The sequence below is a fragment of the Zeugodacus cucurbitae genome, chromosome 3, assembly GCF_028554725.1.
Source record: "Zeugodacus cucurbitae isolate PBARC_wt_2022May chromosome 3, idZeuCucr1.2, whole genome shotgun sequence".
Taxonomy (NCBI): domain Eukaryota; kingdom Metazoa; phylum Arthropoda; class Insecta; order Diptera; family Tephritidae; genus Zeugodacus; species Zeugodacus cucurbitae.
The window spans coordinates 51995069-52012393 of NC_071668.1; the positions used below are offsets into that span (position 1 = coordinate 51995069).

At 36.3% G+C, this 17325-nt stretch overlaps 2 protein-coding genes and 1 long non-coding RNA gene across 4 annotated transcripts in view; 1 reads left to right on the forward strand and 2 right to left on the reverse strand.

The window, feature by feature from the left end:
- The window catches only part of LOC105217096 (G-protein coupled receptor Mth2), a 25154-nt gene extending 17254 nt beyond the window's left edge, over nt 1-7900 (forward strand). Inside the window, exons 3-8 of the mRNA XM_054226894.1 lie at nt 3173-3357; nt 3451-3706; nt 3855-3933; nt 6784-6962; nt 7019-7405; nt 7477-7900. Of these exons, the coding sequence (XP_054082869.1) occupies nt 3173-3357; nt 3451-3706; nt 3855-3933; nt 6784-6962; nt 7019-7405; nt 7477-7622 (1232 nt within the window). The 3' untranslated portion in view covers nt 7623-7900. The remainder of the gene's footprint in view (nt 1-3172; nt 3358-3450; nt 3707-3854; nt 3934-6783; nt 6963-7018; nt 7406-7476) is intronic.
- Nucleotides 6058-7157, reverse strand: LOC128920196 (uncharacterized). The gene is made up of 3 exons (XR_008470315.1): nt 7017-7157; nt 6730-6960; nt 6058-6643 (listed from the first exon to the last, which is right to left on the reverse strand). It is a non-coding gene; the product is annotated as an uncharacterized LOC128920196 (long non-coding RNA).
- On the reverse strand, nt 7884-13127 carry LOC105217095 (tetraspanin-6). Of its 2 annotated transcripts, none has more exons than XM_054226897.1 (6): nt 13084-13127; nt 12849-12993; nt 12574-12762; nt 12322-12510; nt 8467-8592; nt 7884-8166 (listed from the first exon to the last, which is right to left on the reverse strand). In XM_054226897.1, the coding sequence occupies exons 1-6, from the start codon at nt 13110-13112 to the stop codon at nt 8011-8013; spliced, it is 834 nt and encodes a 277-aa protein (XP_054082872.1). In that variant the 5' UTR covers nt 13113-13127; the 3' UTR covers nt 7884-8010. The 2 variants fall into 2 exon arrangements, with proteins under 2 accessions (XP_054082872.1, XP_054082871.1); XM_054226896.1 differs by having other exon boundaries at nt 12849-13041.
- Nucleotides 13128-17325: the final 4198 nt, after the last annotated feature.

Below are 17325 nucleotides of genomic sequence, written 5' to 3' on the forward strand. Positions count from 1 at the left end.
AAAATTGCGTCGTTTCCCCAATCGATCCATCTTAATGCACGAGTATAAACCGTATCATTAGTATGTGTATATGTTTAGTTATTTTGCATGCCTTCGAGTAAACAGTCGCATTAAATTATCAGGAATTTTGAATTTATTTAGCCAGGTGTGTTTGCTTTCAATATTTCAATTATAAGTGAAGGGAGTCTTATGAAAAGTGTATTCATCAATTATTATGCATATATATCTATGTCTATATATATTTTTTTATAAGAATACTTTATGCGCAGGATTAAAACAAATAATAATGTTCGTCATCAGCTTCCCATACCAGCTGCTTATTAAGCTTTTGCTCCAACGCATCTATAATCTCGCCTATAATTCATAATACGCACCATGATTGAAATACCTCAATAGAACTCAAATCACAGCCTACTTATAGCATTCGTAAAGGAGTTTGTCATAGTTGATGGCTTTTACATTTTGTTATACGAGCTTGTTGGACTTACATAATTTTCAATATGTATATAAATTATTGTGTACCAAAACATTCTCACTTAATCGTATTTTTGTTTTATGTTTAAGATATATGTGGATTTTCTCGTTCTTAATTTTTATACTCTCGCAACAAAAGTTGCTAAGAGAGTATTATAGTTTTGTTCACATAACGGTTGTTTGTAAGTCATAAAACTAAACGAGTGAAATATAGGGTTATATACATACATATGTATATTAAAACAAGTAAGGAAGGGCTAAGTTCGGGTGTAACCGAACATTTTATACTCTCGCAACTTATTTATTTAACTTTATTAATATTATATAATACACAATTTGACCCACATATTCGTCATATATATTGTATAAAGTCCATTGAAAGTTGGAAACCCTAATATTAGGTTAGAAACAGCGAGGTCCTCATGTTCGATGATTTTTAGAATGGGGCTGCCACACTATAAAGGTAGTATTTGTGCAAAGTTCTGCACCGATATCTTCACTAGTGCTTACTCTATATATTGATCGCAGAAGAAATCTGCACTCAGATTTTTTTACAAAATGGAAAATGCGCGTAGCATCGCCTACTTATGGGTCAAAAACCATTTCTCAGGAACTACTCGACAGATTTCAATGAAATTCGGTATATAATATTTTCTTGACACCCTGATAACACGGATAAAAAATGGGGGCAATCGGTTCACAACCACGACTACTTCTCTTATAACTCAATTTTGAATTCCATCTGATTCCTTCAGTTTATAATATATACATAAGGAACCGATCAAGATAGCGGAGTAAAACTTTACACAAATAGTGCATATCATCTCTGGCTTCATTTGTGAAAAAATTGTCGAAAACGGACTATAAATTTTCAAGGCCCCAGATATAGAACATGTTGAACTCATCGCCTAAGGATACATTTTAACCGAAAATATGGGTAAAGATCTCAGATAATTTAATGTAATTCAGAGGAAATTATTTTCTTCTAATAGTGTGCCTCTGTTCCAAAAATTATTAAAATCGGGTCATAACATCTCCTAGCTCCCATATACCTAATTATAGGTTTTTCAAAAATACGGTGGGCTTTATTCCGCATATATGTATTGGTTAATATGTGAGATATGTTAGCAAAATTAAGTGACAATGAATGAAATCGGTTGAGGAATTAACTCAGCCCTCATATACTATATGCTGATTTTCATTATTCTATTGAACTTTATGCCGAATATATGGGTACATTTTTGTGTTATGTGAATAAAATTTCTTCAATAAATTGCGAGAGTATAAAATGTTCGGTTGCACCCGAACTTAGACCTTCCTTACTTACAACAACAATACAAAATTTAAATGAAATAACATTATTACTTTCTGTGAGGCTGTGGTCATCTGAGTTGGGCAAGCGTTGGTCAGTCACTAGCACTTGCGACGTCGTCAGATCCTGCTGACCAAAGCTGAGTCGCTGATGCCAGATGTATCATCTGCCTGGATGAGGACGAGGTAGAATCTTCTCATCACATTTTATTGGATGTACCGCCTTTGCGAGATCAAGACAAAAATTCCTAGGGTCAGGGGGCTTTATCAAAACTTAATACTTAATCTAGCGGGTGATCCTGACTTCACAAAAGACTCTAGTAATTCGATCTAGGGAACAGCCACCTTCAAGTAAACCGTATAGTTGTAAAAATTATATTAAAAATGTCCAGTTGAAGTAGGATATTTCATTTTTTAGCCGAAAATTTATTAGTCTTGTGATAATGATCATTATCAATACTACTATTATAAAGAGGAAATATTTGTATATATGTTGGTAATGAATAAACTCAAAAATTACTATGCCGATTTCAAAAATTCTTTACCATTGGAAAGCTATATTCACCCCGAGTAACATAGGCTATATTTATTGATAGAATCTCATCTTTCTAGAAATAATTCCCACATGAGGGTATCAAAAAGACTACATGATGGAGAATCTTAATCTGAAATTGAAAATAGTCTCGCAAGTCATTCTCTTCGCATCGCAATCGCGTTCAAGAGAGTTGAGTAACGAGCACTCGCAGCTGCTTTGCTGAACACGATTTCAAAACCTCCCAAGTACGCGCTTGAGAGTCGAGTAAGGAGCGTGTGCAGCGGCTTGAAAAACAAAACATTAGAAATATACAAGCTCGCACTAGGGCGTTGAACTCTGAGCGTTCCCAACGCCTTCATAATCAGAGAGAAAGACAACGGACACCAAAGGCTAGAGGTCGCAATCAAGTTTTAGCTCATTACAAAAAAATATAATTTCATGTTAGAATTTTCCTCATTTTACTTTTTTTAAATGAACCCACGTAAGAAACGGAAAAGTACATACATATGTATGGGAGGGTGTGTAAAAACTTATAACTTTTGAAATATTTCTTTAAATCCGTGCGAAGCCGGAACGGTCTGCTAGTATTTATATATAATTATATTTAACTCCTCGTTCTCATGATAATCTAGTCTTCGTAACCGGAATGGACTCGGATTTATGTCCGGCCAATGAGTAACAACTCTGCGGCTTTTCTCAATATTATTTGGGGAATTCTTTCTGTCGCTCCTGCGCTTATTTAATTCTGCAGCATCTTTTCTAGAAAGACCTCATAAATATTCACTTCTTATTAATTTAAATATGTATTATATAAAAAATACTAATAAAGACAATAAATTAATTTATTTCAAGTGTTTGGTATTCTACGCGGTTTGGATTGTCAGCGTTTCCTTCTAAATCCCGACCTGTATAGCTCCGATGCGCACATTATTAACTCGAATGATGGTTCACTTTACGTTGCCTCCAGCACGAAGAACTACACGAACAACCAATATTGTGTGGAGAAGATACGGAATTCGACATTTGGCGAACAGAAGGTAGGTATGTATGTAATTAAGAGAGTTGAAGTCAAAAAATTGGATTACAACCAAATCTAGCTGGCATTTGATTTCTCTACATCCCACCATTAGCTCTACACATTCCTGTGTTTCGACTCGAAAGTGGTTGGCAATGAGAAGATACGCTTCAAAATGTATCCCATCGGATTGTTGATCTCCTGCTCGTTCTATGCCCTAACACTGAGCGTGTACATGTCCATTTCGCGATTACGCAATTTGCCGGGGAAAATTTTAATCTGTTTAGTGAGTAATTTATTTGCGGCTTATTTGGGCATTGCATTGGGTCAACTTATACCGACCAACAACGACAATATGTGCTTCATCTCAGGTGAGTGGAAACGAACGTGGAGTATTTACTTTATGATTATTACACTCATGTGCGTTGTTGTAATAATAAAAAGTATATTTTACGATGCAAATACAATGCGCAAAAGTGCAAAATGCATAATGCTGGCATTATCTTTTTATCGTTTTAGGATATTTCATATATTTTTGCCTCATGGCTGCATTTGCTTGGATGAATGTGATGTGCTTCGATATATGGCAGACGTTTGGGTGAGTTTACGCTGCAATTGACCTTTATTTGCACGCAATTCAATCGTAATGCATTATTGGCATTACAAAGATAATAAATTATAGAAAGAATAAAAAATGACAGTTAGCTAATGAACCTGAGAGACAGAAGCTATTTTTTTTTTTTAGAAAAATACTCGAAGGGTTGAAACACTTAAATATGACCACCATTATTTACATATTTAGAATATACGAAAATCTGAAAGAGTCTTAGAAAATGTGAATACTCGCGACAGTAGGTTCAACGGCAACATTACCTTCCCATGTTAACAATATATATATAGTCCTATCTCTCGCGGTGGAGTATCGGTGCTGTGTTGGAGACGGTGACGCGCCAGAAATTGTTGCGAAGGCATCGGCTTGTGAAAACTTGCAGCTTTTGGATGTCGGAGGCTGTGAGATTTCATGTTTCATTTTTTATACAGTTGGTGATGGTCGGTACCATTAAATATATGCCGTCAGCATTGTCTAAATCTTAAAGCCACCTATTTAGACACAAATTATTATTTTCCGCATCAAAGTATAAAGCTCTTATTAAATCTATTAGTTTTCAGAAGACCCTTCTACAGACTAAAGCATTCCAGATTACATGTTGATGAAGTGTATCGAATGCCTTTTGGGTTTTGGTACAGGATGCGCCAGCATCGACCAGTTAAATACCCTACATGTTACAGAATCGAATGGCGCTATCCTCTCTTTTTCATTTAACAACGATTCAAGCTTATAATATAACAGCTCCGATATGACGGCTTCGCTCCTTCAACAACAGGAAGTTCAGTAATCCCCGCTTAAGTGCCCCTTCTTAACATGCAAGACATTTGATACACTTAAACGGGAAAGCCACTTAAATAAATCCCGCTTAAGTTCTTCGAGGTATTTATCAAGATCACTGTATCTCCAAATATAGTGTTAAAAATTAACTTCTAAATAGTAACGTATAGGCTTATCGGGAAAGTTTTACGTCGAAAATCATCAATTTCGTATTATTTATTTTTATTTTTCCAAAATATGCTATGATAGGAACGAATTCGGGATTCGAAATTTGTGCAAGATATATGTATACATACATACATAAATATAAATAAACTTCAGAAATTCTAGTGCGGAACTATGGTAACGGGAACCTTTAATATGACATATATGGTCAATAATTCCGTTAAGACCTAAGTGAACAGCATTTTTCAACCATAAGGTGTGGTTGCAAGAGGCTGACTATATAATAATACATATTTAATATTTATTGTTCATGATAAATGCCATAATTTAATACCAAAATAGTTAAGTTTTATTCACCACACACTTCACAAAGCAACAGTTTGTTGACATTTTTCGCCCCAAATGCCACTCAATTCCAAAGCATTAGTCACAATCAAACAATTAATTAATCATTTAGTGCCTAAAATAAAATATGTGAGCAAGGTATCCAGCTGTTAAGTATACATATTTAGGAGCATATTAAATGCTTATAAATAAATGTATATGTCTACGTATATATTTGATCATAAAACTCCAACGCAAGCATAGCAAATATTGACGAGACAATAATTCATAAAATCAATTATTTGATAAGTATGTGCAAAAAAACTGAAGTGTTTCAAAATAGAAACAGAGGGATGGATTTTGGGCGCAGCACCCTATGTACTAAACAATGTATATATGTACATATACATATATGTACATACTCGTACATACGTTTTAGCAATAAAATGTTTACAGTGCTTACTTATTTAAGTAGCTATAAGGCAGCCGGAAGGAAGAGTCATGTATATTTGACACACGGGAATATTTATTGAGCTCTGGTAATAAACCCGCCATTTATTACTGTACTTCAATAAATATTGCGTTCGTTCGTTTATAACAGTCGTTATTTTTAAAACTACTTATCAAGCAGCGATTTTTTAATTAAGTAAGGGAATTGCCATGCGTAATTTTTATATGCATACAACACCGCTAATGGAGCTTACACTCCTGTTGTGTGTGACTACTAGGGCTAGTACAGCAGTAGCTAGGTAGTATACAAAAATTTACATTATGTATGGCTATAGGATAATCAAAGGAAACTAAGTTGTCATTCAATATTAATTATCCCTGGAAACGGAACGGGGAATTTGAGAGAACTGTTGTCCGCAAGTTCTGCGTAGGCATTCATCTGAGCGAGGAGTGCCGAAGATTATGGAACCATGAACTGTATGAAATGTAAAAATCCAAAGAATGCGTTGGTTGTCGGACGTATGGAAGATAATGCTCCAGTGAAAATATCATTCCATTTGGGACCCATGGGTGAATAACGGATGCGATGGAAGAACCAAGTGCGTAGAGACCTGTCTATACTTGGGAAGTACAACTGGCGTGACTACGCAAAGGATATAGGCAACTGGTGAAGTTTTGCGTTTTCGGCTCAGACCGGTTGTTGTAACAAAAAAGAAGAAGAAGAAATATACTGGGTGTTTCATTAAAATCCATTTATTAAAGGGAACTTTGGTTTACTAAATCTTCTAGTACCTATATATGAGTGTTCATTCGGAGATAATCGCTATTCTATAATATATGTGCATATGTAATGATGGCGGGCGTAATTAAGTTTTGAATGAATGCATTGACAGGAGTAACAAAAAAATCTCACCATCATAAAAGAAACGAGCATGTCTGTCCCCATAACCATAGACAAATTAGAGCTTATGGATAAATAGTTCTGCAACCAGTTGAAAGGATATAGAACATTAGAGATTTTGAAATTTATTAAATGTACTTTGTTTGAACAAATGTTTTTAACCATACCAGTATAAAAAGCCTCCAAAAGGGTAATAAAATATTATAAATTTTCCTTTCTAGTTCCGCAAAAAAGAAACGCGGTTTCCAGACAAAGGATACCGGACGCTTTCTGCTCTACTCACTTTACGGCTGGGGGCTACCTACACTCATGACGACCATTACAGTGTCACTGGCCAAATCGGATTTTCTGAGCGAGAATTTACGTCCGAACTTTAAGCAAGGACGCTGCTGGTTCACCTGTAAGTATAGCAATTCTGCTTTCACAATTTCTTGAAATAAAAAGTGTATATTACAGATGGCACTTTTGCTTCGGCTAATCTACTCTTCTTCTCCGGACCAATTGGTGTGCTTTCACTCATCAACTTTGTGCTCTTCCTACTGACGCTACGTTATTGTAATCGCGTGAAACGTGAAATTTTCCGCATGCAAAGTTCAAATGTCGAAAAGCCGATTATGCGACGACGTTTCTTCGTGGATAAGGCGCGTTTCGCAATGAATACGAAACTCTTCATTGTTATGGGCATCACGTGGTTCATGGAAATATTGAGCATTGTGCTATATGATCGCAAGAAAATGTTCTTTTGGGTCGTTAGCGACTCGTTCAATGTGCTCTTGGGTGTTTTTGTCTTCTTCATATTCGTCTTCAAGAAGCGCATCTGGCATGCAATACTCTTCAAATTAGGTTTGTATTATCTATTGTTTGCTTATCACACGTGATATTTTAAATTGTCACTCTCTTTTTTGAATTTATAGGCTTCCGTTCCAATGACAGCCTGAAAACGCTACCTCCAGCCACCTGCGCCACACAGTCCACCTATGCGACGCAGAGTCTCTCGATGACGCGCCTAAATGGCATCGAAGGCAATCTGTCATTGCTTTGTAATGCGGCAAAGAATTAGCATAAGTCATTTGTTGTACGACCGCCTTCCACTCATTAATGTATTTGTATTGTGTATTTGTAATATATGTAATATTTGTATATAAGTTTTTTACGCTTTCGAGGTGTGCTAAATAGCTTTTTGGCACGAACAACAGATTCGCAATTTTCGCGCGCACAAACATACATATGCCTATGTATGCGTGTGTGTGTGTATGTATGTTATTTCATTAGCGTTACTCTTGTTTGTAAGCTATTTATTTATTTACCATTAAAAGCCACATTTAAATTTATATTGAATTCCGTGAGTATATTTTATTCAGACTTAGACGTTAGGAGGAAAATGATAAAGGAAAATACATGAAAGTTATATTACAATTATATTGGTCAAGCCAAATCGCCGTCAGCACTCAACCAATACGTTGATAGCCAATCCTTCTACTTGCCGAAGCCAGCGAATAGGAGAAGACCATCGCAAAGAGCGGAAATAAAGCCAACACCGAAAGCATTACGCCAACGCTGGTGAGATTCGTGTTAATCAGTCGTATTAATTTTGGCAAACAGCCCTGAAAATCATTGAGAAAATATTTAAAATATTTAAATAGTTTTAATAAAATACCAACATACAAATTGAAACTTCCTCGGTGTATCATAATCGTTAAAATTAATGTGTGGTAAGTATAATGGCAATTTAACATTCTATGTTTTTTCATAATTTTAATGTTGGTTAAATGTATTATTATACTGAGGAATTCAGAAATATATATCTAATATCTATTTAATATATTTTTGGATTAGTACCGCGTAGTACCATGATAATTGAACCAATATTCACTAACAAGAATTAATTGCCTACAACTACTTACCACTTCATGCAGTTGTCCCAATTGGTAGTCCGTACAATTTTTGTTTTCGCCCCTGTCCCAGCAACACGAGTTCGGTAGTGAATCCTTCGGCCAATCCAGATGGTTCTTGCTGCCACAACATTCAAGCTGAAAGGTAATTAGAACTCGATCAATCGCAACCTCTTTGTGTTTAAAAGAAACTCTGCTGCTGTCTCTTAGACTAATTTAAAATAGTTTACGTTTTCACTTTCTTTGGATAAATATATGAAGTGTTTATGAATATAAAACACCTCCCTGAGTAGACAACTCTATTGTGTATATGAGCTTAGTACCATATACAGAGAATCCTGTCCTAACGGACAACTCTTTTAGACGCAACCTCTCTTGTGCGGATATTTTTTCATGCACCAAATTAAATTTTTGGAACGAATAACCCTCTCTTGGGCGAAAGAAAATTGCTCGATGGTGAGGGTCCGTCCAAGAGAGGTTTCACTATATACACATTGAGCTTATTGATAGTTCACTTTCGAACTTATGTCCACCATGGGTCCATCTAACAATATTGAAAATGTATGCTTTTCTGAGAACTTGAGTGTACAAACTCAGCATTCAGTGATAAGCACGTTTGTATCGAACAAGTTAGAAATGAATTCTGCGCGAATATATTCACGAGAGATAGAAATAGGTCACTTTGTCTGATGGGATTTTAATTCATCTCGCCAAATCCATATTTCGTCTATACTTGATCTTCGAAATTTGGTGCAGTGATTCTTGTATGAAATATGTCCACGTAGCAAAGAAAAATAGTACTTCACAAATAAAAAAAAAATAAATAAAACAATTGGAAATCTGAAGAACTTTTTAATATTTTCGAGCTCTGCCTATCAATACGCCGGTCACTTGCACGGGTCACTTCGCATTATGTAAACATACTTCATTCTCCTTTACATATAGAGATCGTATCTCATTTCTTTATTCTGAATATTACTTCCTTCATGTTTCTTTATTTATACTGATATTTTATATTTACATATTGGAGGTAGAGGTTCAGCCGCAAGCATTTATATTTAGTTACAACTCAGCAGATAGCGTGAAGTTGACGGATTCAACATGACCTTTATTTTGTGTATATTTCTGTAATGTTTAATATACTATATAATTCTTTGTTGATAATGATGACAACCATATCGAATACCTCAGGTTTTAAGTTATTTTATTAGGAATGTGTTGTTATGTTTATGTATAGTGAAGTAAAGTTACAAGAAATAACATTATGGTAAGTAAATATAGGAACCTCGAAGCATATAGCATGGGTTCCATATTCTAATGTCTATTTCTGAGTACGAAAATATTAAAAGCACTTAGGATAAATGGCGGATGGACTAGCAAGAGACATTTGAAAAATATTTAACAACGAAGAGTTCATAGATGAGTAGGTATGAGATCAATTATTAAGATATTATAAAACATAATTAAAAATAATATTTAATTAACATCCTTTAACGTCTTTACTCATACCAAAATACGGTTCTCCGAAGAATTTCAGATACTTTACAATTTTGCCACAGCATATATATGAATTATATGATTATTCCCCCATATTGTTGCAGAAAATCACCAAGTTCTGAAGTGTTCACGTAGTTTTCTTATGATGGGAGTAAGGGTATTTTTTCGTTGAAAAATTATCCAATTTATGGTCGTCATAATCGTCCTATCAGATCAACAATTGATCATCTAGTGGAAAAATTTGGATCCACAAGTACAGTACAAAATGTTCCCGTGCCTGTGTTTTGGCGAATTTTTCTTGGCCTCCATCCCTACAAGATCAAATTGACGCAAGAACTGAAGACGCTTGACCACCAGAATCGTCGTATGTTCGTGAATTGGTTTATGGGCCGGCGAAGTCATTGGACCGTACTTTTTACGTGATTATTAAGACCGCCAAATTACTGTGAATGGAAATCGCTACCGCTCAATGATAACCGAATATTTTTGGCTCGAATTGGAAGGTTCTTATCTCACGAAATCGCCCAGCCCGAATCGGTTACGTCAAGTCTATGGTCTATGTCAACAAAGCAGCGACGATTTATGAACTACGTACTAATATCGAACGTGAAATTGCTACAGTATCGGCCGATTTGAAAACCGTCGAAAATTGGGTTTAGCGTCTGAACTTCTGCAAGTGTGCCCGTGGTTGCCATGCAAAAGAAATCGAGTTCCATACATAATGGCATCGAATGTACTTTCACAGGAATAAAGAATCCGTAGAGTCTAGTGCTCTTATTGTAAAATCCTTATATATTTCATCGTTCAATATCGCCTGGGTATAGGAGCAAAGAGCTGCAGAGCTAAACCGAGAAGGTACAATCTTCTACAAGAGTGTACAGCTCCTGGCGTACGCCGATGATATTGATATCATCGGAAGCAACAACCGCGCCGTTTGTTCTGCTTTTTCCCGCATGGATAAGGAGGCGAAGCGAATGGGTCTGGAGGTGAATGAGGACAAGACGAAATATCTCCTGTCATCAAACAAACAGTCGGCGCATTCGCGTCTTGGCTCCCACGTCACTGTTGACAGTCATAACTTCGAGGTCGTAGATAATTTCGTATACCTGGGAACCAGCATCAACAACACGAACAATGTCAGCCTCGAAATCCAGCGCAGAATAACTCTTGCCAACAGGTGCTACTTTGGACTGAGTAGGCAATTGAACAGTAAAGTCCTCTCTCGACGAACCAAAATCAAGCTCTACAAGTCGCTTATCATTCCCGTCCTGCTTTACGGTGCAGAAGCTTGGACGATGTCAGCATCAGATGAGACGACACTAGGAGTTTTCGAGAGGAAAATTTTGCGCAAGATTTATGGTCCTCAGAACATTGGCAACGGCGAATACCGCAGACGATGGAACGATGAGCTGTACGAGTTATACGACGACATTGACATAGTTCAGCGAATAAAAAGACAGCGGCTACGCTGGCTAGGTCATGTTGTCCGAATGGACGAAAACACTCCAGCCCTGAAAGTGTTCGATGCAGTACCCGCCGGAGGAAGCCGAGGAAGGGGAAGGCCTCCACTCCGTTGGAGGGACCAGGTGGAGAGCGACCTGGTTACACTTGGGATCTCCAACTGGCGCCGAACTGCGAAGGAGAGAGACAGGTGGCGCACTATCGTCGATTCGGCTATAACCGGCTAAACGGTTGCAACGCCAATCACATACATAGGAGCAAATAATTTTTTTCCGTGTGAGTCGTAAGTAAAAAAGTGTATTCACAGCAAGATGCTATGAAGGGTCGAATTTAGATTTTCGAAAAAAATAAAAATAAGGAAAAATACCGAAACTTTTATAGCTTCTTATAAGCTTGATCGAAGAATTTTATACACTTTATTTTTGTTTTATTCATATTTCGAACTTTTTAGTAACTAAATCCTTAATAACAATTATTAAAAAAAATATATTTTTTAGAACTTCGAAGGAAAATATTTCGTTTTTGAAATCTAGCTTCGAAAATCGGAAAATGCACTTTTTTACTTATGAATCAATCTCCCTGAAAAAATTAGTTTGCTCCAATACCCAGAAAAAAGGTCGATTTTGCCATATAAATTTATAGTTAATATCATTCTATTAAAATAGTAATTATTAATTTTTAGATTGAGAGTAATGGATATTTAGGCTTTGCTCTTCTGACAAATAAAAATTAAATGTCAATCATTTACATTTTTTTCCATTATGGTTATTTCAATATTCCGCAAGTAAAAATTCAAAGTCGATGTACCGAAATTTAACACTATTAATAACAACCGTTAGTTAAAAATAAATCGCACCGTAAATCTAAATTCAGTAATCAAACTTTAATAAAAAGATCAGTCAAACTTACATTATTTTGTACGTAATCGATGAGTGTTACATTATTCACACGAAAGACGTCATCTTTAGAGGCACCGTAGTTGTTTACCTCCCGCTCAATACCAGCTGGCAATGCAGTGATCACATTATCCTTATAGGCGTATATATAGATGGACATTAAGATCAAAGTGAACATAGCAGCGATAAGAAAGCCGCCATACTGTGAAATGAACAATAACAAATTATTACAAAAACAAGCATTTGTCACACGCTCAACACTTACAATGACCAGCATCGCTGGATCCACCTTCACGGTACACGAGCATGCGAGCGAGGCGGCGAACACCAAAATGCCGCCGACGATGAGCAACAGGTAAGGCACATAGATTGAGTAACCGCCACTAATCTTCAAATAATTTTGAAAATCAGTCTGCAACCAAATGCCAGTTAGGATAATCAGCAGACCGGCGAACTGTAGAATTTACAAAAAATAAAAAAATAATAATAATTAGAAGTTGGAATTCTAATGAGAGTTCTTTCCACGCTCTTTTTACTCACCCAAAGCAATAGGTTAAACAATAACAGCATTCCTCGTATGAAATTAAAGGAAAGCATAATGTCCGTCTGCTGGTCCGTTGCGCCCATACTATACCAGTTAAACGTCGAATTTGTACTAAAAGCAGCGCTTCTGAGTCGTGGGCTGCTGCGAGATGCACCAAATTCAAACATACACGCGTTGCAAAATAAATATCTGCTTATTATGTATTTTGTATATATTTTATTATTTACTTACTTAGGTAAGTAGCTGGATGGTGGCCACATCAAGTATTTGCACTGATATATTTACTTATATAAACGGCCATCCATTCTTATAGAAATGCACTTTATTTCTTTAATAACAACATATTGACACATTCATACATACTTACATACATACATATGTACATATTTTTATGTTTATTTAAATGTACATATGCTATCAAGTAACACAAGCAAGTAAATCAATGCACCTCACAAACAATCAATTGATTTGTGTTGTTTACGTACAGTACATACACCCATACACATGTTTCCAGTTGACCACGAATAGCCGCTGGAAGTGATAAGCGCACAAGTCTTTGACATCGTCAAAGTAAGTCGTCTCAAGCGAAACAACGAAATGCCAGAACGAAGGCCGCAAGTAAAGCATTACAATGCAGATGGCTTCGTGTAACAGCAACTGCATACCATACTTTTATGTATATTAGGGTGCACCTTCTGTGAAAAATGTTTGACTACAATACAGATGACAAATAACTATGGAAACCTTTCACAGAAATAACTTCTAAAAATTGAGAAAACATATTTCCAAAATTCGCTTTCTGTATGGCAAACTTATTTCTGCTTTTCTATCGTCAAATTATCTTTAGCTATGATCGATTGCTTAAGGGATACGTAAATAATTAAATCCTGAAAAGACTCTCCAGATGCTGTTGCTGACAGAAATCTTCAGAAACCGATCTTATCGCTAAAAGATAGTACTATATGCAAATAATCCGGTACTTTTGGTTCCCACATCGATTTAAAACGACTAAATTGCAAATCGTTTCAGCAGTTATGTTGAAGCCAACCCAATTCGTTACTCGTGGAAGCTAAATAATTAAAGCGAAAATAATAAAACAAATATATGTATATATAATATTAATGTAGCTTAAGAAAATATTGAATCCACCGAGCCCTGGAAGACATATTGAAACCGGTGCAAATCGTCGAATAGCAGCTGGAGAGATTGCCGGACGATTAAATTTGTCTAACGTGAGGGTTGACAAGTATATGAAACATCTAGTATTAGTTTCGAATCTAGACATACCTATGGATTCATTATGTTCTTACAGAACGTAATTTGCTTCGTCGCATTAACGACTGTGATTTGCTTATCATATGTCAAAGAAGTGAAGTGGGTTATTTCCAAGAACCAACTTAACCCCATTGAAGGCGGGTAGTCACCAAAAGAAGGTTACGTTGTCTATTTGGTGAGATTTCAAAGGGATCGTTTATTTTGAGCTTTTGTCCGACAACATAAATATCTACAAACAGAATAGCCAGAATTGATTGATAGAAAATGTGTAGTGTTCCACCAGGATAATGCGAGACCTCATGAAAGCTTGATGATTCGCCAAAAGCAAATTCAGTGTGAATAGTATGTGCTAACACAACCACCATATTCTTCAGATTAGGCACCTTCGGACTATAACTTGTTCCGATCTCTGGAAAATTTGGGTGGCAGAGACTTCACTTAGCGATCTTATCCTCTGTTCTCTATTGTTGAAAACTTTTGTGGGTTCTTTCCTCAAGCACTATAGAAATACAAGTACATTTTTTCAGTTTAAAAATTCTTATAAACACCATTAATTACATAACTCGTATGATAATCGTATGCCACAAGTATGAACACACACAAGAACCATCCTAATGAGCGTTCATGTGAGACGTAGAAATACTTTGCAGGATGGGACAGAGTTCTTATACCAACAATAGATGTGCCTTTTGTAGTTCATCTTATTAATAGATGAAGTCTGCATTGGGTATGGAATGCAATCAAATACTCTGTCATATTTTGCATGATCGATCTATAATCTATCAATATACTAAAGAAGAATGTTGTCTTTTGAAGAGCAGTGACTCACATTGTTTTCGAGTGAAGATAGTCGTGTGACTCCATTGCCTGATGACAGTGAAAAAATCTTAATCTGCCACGTATTAATTAAATATTTTTAATAAATGACAGCACTTATTGTTCTGAATTAAAATTTGCGTTAAAAATATTTTAAAATACATAAATAAATATTCGTAGTAGGCGTACTACATAAGTTCCACTATATAACCTCCCTAATTCTTTTCTAATTTAAATTTTCGGTTATATCTCGGTTATAGCCGAGTCCACAACAGCGCGCCACTCATCTCTCCTTCTGACAGTTTGGCGCCAATTGGTTATACCAAGCGAAGCCAGATCCCTCTCCACCTGGTCCATCAATCGGAGTGGAGGTCTCCCTCTTTCTCGGCTTCCACCAGCGGGTACTGCATCGAACACTTTCAGAGCTGGAGCACTTTCGTCCATCCGAACAACATGACCTAGCCAGCGTAGCCGCTGTATTTTTATTCGCTGGATTATGCCTTCAGTCAGTTGGATTTCCAGGCTGACATTGTTATTGCTGTTAATGCTAGATCCCAAGTAGACGAAATTATTTACAGCTTCAAAGTTATGACTGTTAACAGTTTAAATGCTAACTGAATAACGTGGAATCACAGCTAGATACTAAATTACTATATAGTACGTGAAGGTCAAGTCAGCGTCTCCAATACGCACTTATGGTAACGCACCAACCAAACATTCCTGTGGGCCGAAATTCTCGAAAGAGATTTAGGATAGCTAAGGTATGTTTTGAAACGAGATTCGGACACAATCATCAGGAACACTATCGACAGAAATTCAAAAAGGAGCCGACGGAAAGGCCGCCCCGCTTTGATCTGGGGAAGTAATTTGAACATCGAAATATCTAAGGTCTAAAGAGTTGGAATCAAATCAAGAGGAGAACTCAATGATCAAAATAAATGGAAGAGTGTTGGTGGAGCTCGCTGCTTCACCGCGGAGCCATAGTATACAATCCGAAATCACGTCCAAGTACGGGTTAAAACAATACATTTTGTAGAATTATGGAAGACGTCAAGTTTATTTAAATATCGGAAGAATTTGTTAGGCTAAGCTTTGTTGTAGGAATAACATAAAATATAGAAATAGATAAGAGATGACGTAGGCACCGCTTACGCGATCAGTAAGAGCGCGTCATTCGTTTTCCTTTTTTGCGGTTTGATGCCAATTGGAAGTACCAAGCAAAACAAGGTCGCTCTTCATCTGAGCTTCCCTACTGAGTGGAGGTCTTCGCTGAACTATGTCAATGCCATCAAATAACTCGTACAGTTCATCGTTGTTAGCGGTATTCGCCATTACCAATGTTCAAATTACCATAAACCTTCCATAAAACTTCTAGTACCGTCTCATCGGATGTCGAAATCGTCCTCGCTTCTGCATTATAAAAAAGGACAGAAGTAATGAGACACTTGTAGAGATGACATTTGATCTTTGTTCGTCGAAAGAGGACTTGACTTTTCAGTTGCCTACTCGTTGGTGTCATTGATGTTGGTTCCAAGGTAGACGAAGTTATGCACACCTTCTAAGTTATGACTGTAAACAGTGACGTGAGAGCTAAGGCACAAATGCGCTAACTGTTTGTTTGATGACAGGAGATGTTTCGTCTTCTCCTCATTCACCTCCAGACCCATTCAGAATAGCATACATATAATAATCAATTTTATTATATCAAAGAGGATATTTTTCTTCTTTTTCTAAAATCTTACTTTTCGGTAGCACTAAAATCTCTAAGAGTCTGTGCGATATATATTCTAAAGTGGATTTTACTTAGCGTTTTTTAAATTAGAAATTCACTTATAAGCTTGATATTCCACGCCAAATGTCGAACGCTAAGACAATTTTCCTTCTATATAACAGACAGTTAATCAGTCGATTGCTGCTTTCTTTTCATTTCGGATAAGACAGATTATCTTTTATATTAACAAATAAGATATAAGATATAATAGTCATCTCGTAAATCCGTAACATATAAAACCTTAGCTTTAATCAGAATCATTCGCCCTCGATAATCACAGAAACTCAATATCCCACAGATGATACAAGTGATTCATTGCTAAAAGATATAATAACCGACTTTGAGAATTGCCTACAAATTTGTTTAGCTACAATCTCTGTTCTCTTGTTAAACAAAGTTAATCCTTAGAATTTAATACTTGCCAATACCTCTGTTAACTCCTTAAAGCGAAATAACCGCTTGTTGTATCGTTTTGATTATACCAGTTTCTTTGAATTATGCCATTTGTCGGTTCGATTCAACACACTCCAAATTTTAATGAATCAAAGACCATTAATACCATGGAATCGTCGCGGTAACAAGAGAGATCGTGAAATATACATCACTCTTTG

Bases quoted from the DNA above. Each gene is read 5' to 3' on its own strand.
- LOC105217095 (XM_054226896.1), bottom strand. From the start codon at position 13,112: ATGTGGCCACCATCCAGCTACTTACCTAA. The intron at 13,042-13,083 runs GTAAGTAAATAA...CATAATAAGCAG, and splicing joins CCATCCAGCTACTTACCTAA to ATATTTATTTTGCAACGCGT. The intron at 12,511-12,573 runs GTAAGTGTTGAG...TTCATTTCACAG, and splicing joins ATCCAGCGATGCTGGTCATT to TATGGCGGCTTTCTTATCGC.